The following is a 5,000-nucleotide window of genomic DNA, read 5'->3' on the forward strand; positions in this document are numbered from 1 at the left end:
ACCTATTAGTTAATACATGTGTCACAGTTCACCTGTCAGTTAAACTATCTATCGTAGTTCACCTGTTAGTTAATACATGTATGATAGTTAACCTGTTAGGCCTTTAAATACAACTGAAATCTGGACAGACCGACGGGCAGACAGCCATTCAGACAGACAGCCAGACAGTAGGACAGGTACCTGCTCTACGGTCTGTTCTTTAACGATGTACTCATTTCCCACTTTGACCCGAGGATGAAGAAGAGTCTTGAGGAGCTCAGAGCAGCTGATCCCCATCAGGTAGGAGGCCTTATCAGCACCTAGACACACACACACACACACACACACACACACACACACACACACACACACACACACACACACACACACACACACACACACACACACACACACACACACACACACACACACACACACACACAGGGAGGACACCTTATTACACACACACACACAGACAGGTAGGACACCATATTACACACACACACACACACCCACACACGCACACACACGCACACACACACACACAAACACACACACACACACACACACACACACACACACATACACACAAGTAGGACACCTTATTACACTCACACACACACACACACACACACACACACACACACACACACACACACACACACACACACACACACACACACACACACACACACACACACTCACACACACACACACACACACACACACACACACACACACACACACACACACACACACACACACACACACACACACACACACAGATCACATAGACACACACTCACACACAGGTAGGACACCTTATTACACCCACACAAACACACACACACACACACACAAACACACACAGGTAGGACACCTTATTACACACACACACACACACACACACACACACACACACACACACACACACACACACACACACACACACACACACACACACACACACACACAAGTAGGTTCTTCTCCCACACACACACACCGGTAGGTTCCTTTCACACACAGCAGGTAGGAGGTCTTACTCTCTGTGCCGTCTGTGTCTGCCTGCTCCTCTCTCTGCTTCTTCTTGAACTTCATGTTTCCAAAGTGCATGATGGCTCCGACGATCTTATAGCAGCCATACTTCTCCTCCAGGGGGAAGCCCAGAGTGTCCATCGCATGCTACACACATACGCACACATACACACACAAACGCACACACGCGCACACGCACACACACGCATAAGAACACGCACGCGCACACACAAACACACAGATAGGAGAAAGTGAGTGAGTGAGTGAGTGTGTGTGTGTGTGTGTTCGTGTTTTAATTTATATTGGGCGTAGTACTTACATCAGTGAGGTTAAGCTCCTCCCCATCGTTGATCCCTGTTACCTTGGTCTCACCCTGGGAGCAGAAGTGGTAGTCATAGGGATTGGTGGTCACCAGCAGCATGTCTGTAACATGACATCACACAGGACATCACACATGACATCACACATCACACATGACATCACACATCACACATGACATCAAACATGACATCACACATCCAACATGACATCACACATCCAACATGACATCACACATCAAACATGACATCACACATGACATCACACATGACATCACACATCACACATAACATCAAACATCAACCATGACATCACACATCACACATAACATCCCATATTAATATATACATTATTTCAATGTTAACATTAGGGTTAGGCTTAGCTAACGCTAGTAGCTCAGGTTCAACTCCAGGCGGGCCCACCTTGTAGTTCTGGCTTCTGATTGGATAGGATCTGGTAGAAGATGTGGTATCCCCTCTCCTCGGGCTGCTGGAACACCACCCTGGACTTCTCCAGGAGATCTGAACCATATAGAGCAGATTATAACAGAAGGTTGTGTCATACTATATGATATGTATGATGGGAATAGGGTTTGGTGGGACTGGATTAAGGCTGGGACTAGGGTTATTTTGAGTCCTGGTCTAGGGTTATATTGAGACCTGGTGGAGGGTTGTATTGAGACCTGGTCTAGGGTTATATTGAGACCTGGTCAAGGGTTATATTGTGACCTGGTCGAGGGTTGTATTGAGACCTGGTCTAGGGTTATATTGAGACCTGGTCTAGGGTTATATTGAGACCTAGTCTAGGGTTATATTGAGAACTGGTCTAGGGTTATATTGAGACCTGGTCTAGGGTTATATTGAGACCTGGTCTAGGGTTATATTGAGACCTGGTCTAGGGTTATATTGAGACCTGGTCTAGGGTTATATTGAGACCTGGTCTAGGGTTATATTGAGACCTGGTCTAGGGTTCTATTGAGGCCTGGTCTAGGGTTATATTGAGACCTGGTCGAGGGTTATATTGAGGCCAGGTCTAGGGTTATATTGAGACCTGGTCGAGGGTTATATTTGGACCAGGGTTAGCGTTGTTCTAGGAACAGGGTTAGGGTTAGTCCTGGGGTCTAGGGTGTACCAGGACCAGGGTTGGGGATCTATGGGTGCGTTGGGGGGGTCCAACATACAGATGTCGATGTCAGCAGAGGCCAGTTTCCCAGTGGGTCCAAAGTGGATCCTGATGAATTTCCCCTGGACCAAAGAGAGACAGGCTTATCGTACAGCTCTTGTTATTATTCGATGGCAGATGGTAACAATGGCGACGGACGGCCACTTACGAAGCGAGACGAGTTGTCGTTGCGGATGGTCTTGGCGTTTCCAAACGCCTCCATGGCCGGGTTGGCCTCGATGATCTGGTCCTCCAGGGAGCCCTGGAGGGAGGAGGGGAGGAGGAGCAGCATTAGAGGAGGAGGAGGAGGACGTGGCGGAGGAAGAGGAGGAGGAGCAGGAGGGGGAGGAGGAGGAGGAGGAGGAGGAGGAGCAGGAGGAGGAGTTAGAGGAGGAGCAGCATTAGAGCAGGAGGAGGAAGAGGAGGAGGAGCAGGAGGAGCAGGAGGAGGAGTTAGAGGAGGAGTTAGAGGAGTAGCAGCATTAGAGGAGGAGGAGCAGCATTAGAGGAGGAGGAGCAGGAGGAGGAGTTAGAGGAGGAGCAGCATTAGAGGAGGAGGAGCAGGAGGAGGAGTTAGAGGAGGAGCAGGAGGAGGAGGAGGAGTTAGAGGAGGAGCAGCATTAGAGGAGGAGGAGCAGGAGGATGTAGAGGAGGAAGAGGAGAAGGAGCAGGAGGAGCAGGAGGAGGAGCAGGAGAGGGAGTTAGTGGAGGAGCAGGCATAGAAGAGGAGGAAGAGTTAGGAGTTGAGGAGAATATAGAGGTGGAATAAGAGGAGCTAGAGGAGGAGCTGGAGGAGGTAGCGTATAAAGAGGAGTAGGAGGAGGATAAAGGAGATAGAGAAGGTTAAGAGCAGATGGAGGAGGAGTCGGAGGCGTCATAGGAGGAGGTCAAGGAGATGGAGGAGGAGTTAGAGGAGGAGCGAAATACGTACTCCTTTTTTCACGGTGTCTCCCATGGCAGCGACGATGGCAAAGTACTGGATGACTCTCTTTGTGTTGACCGTCTTCCCTGCTCCTGACTCCCCTCTGAGGAGAAAGACAACGACTGATAGCAGCTGAGGAGTAACGAGGTGGGAGGGGGAGTAACGAGGTGGGAGGAGGAGTAACGAGGTGGGAGGAGGAGTAACGAGGTGGGAGGAGGAGTAATAAGGGGCTTGGGGAGTATTGGGAGGTTTAGGGGAGTGATGAGGGGCTTGGGGAGTATGGGGAGGTTTGGGGGAGTGATGAGGGGCTTGGGGGAGTAATAAGGGGCTTGGGGGAGTAATGAGGGGTTTGGGGGAGTAATGAGCTCCTCTCTCCTCCAGCATGCTGACTTACGTGATGAGCATGGATTGGTTTTCTCGGTCTGAAAGTACAGAACCAAACGGTGAGCCTTAGCACATCGCTGCACCCTAAATACCCGATATACTGTGTGTTTGGGGGCTTAGTGGAAGAGACTAGGCTGTAGTTCCTCTTACGGCCTCTAGGGGGTCCACTAGAGACTAGCAAGTAGTACCTCCAACGGCCTCTAGGGGGTTCACTAGAGACTAACATGTAGTTCCTCTTACAGCCTCTAGGCAAGGGGGTTCAGCGTAGACGAGATTTAATTGTCGTCAGGTCTAAGTGGCTAGTTCATCAGAAGATTGCGTATTTTACCCTGTCTGGTTTGAAGGGGCTGACTATAGATTCCACTTTAGTTTGTTTTAGACCAGTTTTTTAGTCCTACTGCCAACAGGCTCCGCCTCTGCCCCTCCCAGAAGATCGAGGGTCACTCACTCTTCAGCATGTCGCTGTAAGCGTTGTCGGCGATGGAGTAGATGTGGGGCGGGGCCTCTGCCCGGCGACGGCCCTTGTAGGCGGCGACCACCTCAGCAGAGTACACAGGAAGCCACTTGTAGGGGTTGACCGTGACGCAAAACAAACCCGAGTAGGTCTGAGGAGGAGAACGTCATTGGTTAGATCGAGTCTTCTACTAACTAACCTAGTAATATATAACCAGAACAAAGTCCAGTAGGAAGGAGAATACAGTAATTATTAGCTTTATCTAGTACTTGCATCTATTAAACTAAACTAGTAATATTCTAATTTCTAATTGACTGGTTTCTAAACAACTGGTATCTACTATGATCTACTGGTGGTTTCTAATGTACTGGTTTGTACTGGGATCGACTGGTTATAATCTATTGGTTTGTACTGTGATCTACTGATTTGAATCTACTGGTTTGTATTGTGATCTACTGGTTTGAATCTACTGCTGGTTTGAATCGACTGGTTTCTGATCTACTGGTTTGTACTGTGATCTACTTGTTTCTAATCCACTGGTTTCGGATCTACTTGTTCGTAGTGTGATCTACTGGTTCTAATCCACTGGTTCCTCACGTAGATCATCCACATGCTGTAGCGGCGGCGCAGGTTGAAGAGCACGGCGGCCTCGTTGAGGTGGGTGAGCATGGCCATGTCCTCCATCAGGTCGAAGCGGACCGGGTTCATGGGCTGCAGCTCCTCCTCCCTGGCCGGCAAAAACTAACCA

At 49.4% G+C, this 5,000-nt stretch overlaps 1 protein-coding gene across 1 annotated transcript in view; it reads right to left on the reverse strand.

Annotated features, from left to right (window-relative positions):
- LOC130386879 (myosin-7B-like) overlaps nucleotides 1-5,000 on the reverse strand; it is a 27,313-nt gene that overhangs the window by 19,825 nt on the left and 2,488 nt on the right. The window contains exons 4-13 of the mRNA XM_056595751.1: nucleotides 4,850-4,993; nucleotides 4,247-4,403; nucleotides 3,809-3,836; nucleotides 3,424-3,517; nucleotides 2,663-2,755; nucleotides 2,513-2,576; nucleotides 1,755-1,853; nucleotides 1,334-1,437; nucleotides 1,023-1,161; nucleotides 181-299 (exon numbers count right to left, since the gene is read on the reverse strand). Of these exons, the coding sequence (XP_056451726.1) occupies nucleotides 181-299; nucleotides 1,023-1,161; nucleotides 1,334-1,437; nucleotides 1,755-1,853; nucleotides 2,513-2,576; nucleotides 2,663-2,755; nucleotides 3,424-3,517; nucleotides 3,809-3,836; nucleotides 4,247-4,403; nucleotides 4,850-4,993 (1,041 nt within the window). The remainder of the gene's footprint in view (nucleotides 1-180; nucleotides 300-1,022; nucleotides 1,162-1,333; nucleotides 1,438-1,754; nucleotides 1,854-2,512; nucleotides 2,577-2,662; nucleotides 2,756-3,423; nucleotides 3,518-3,808; nucleotides 3,837-4,246; nucleotides 4,404-4,849; nucleotides 4,994-5,000) is intronic.

This window comes from Gadus chalcogrammus, chromosome 1 (assembly GCF_026213295.1).
Source record: "Gadus chalcogrammus isolate NIFS_2021 chromosome 1, NIFS_Gcha_1.0, whole genome shotgun sequence".
Classification (NCBI taxonomy): Eukaryota; Metazoa; Chordata; class Actinopteri; order Gadiformes; family Gadidae; genus Gadus; species Gadus chalcogrammus.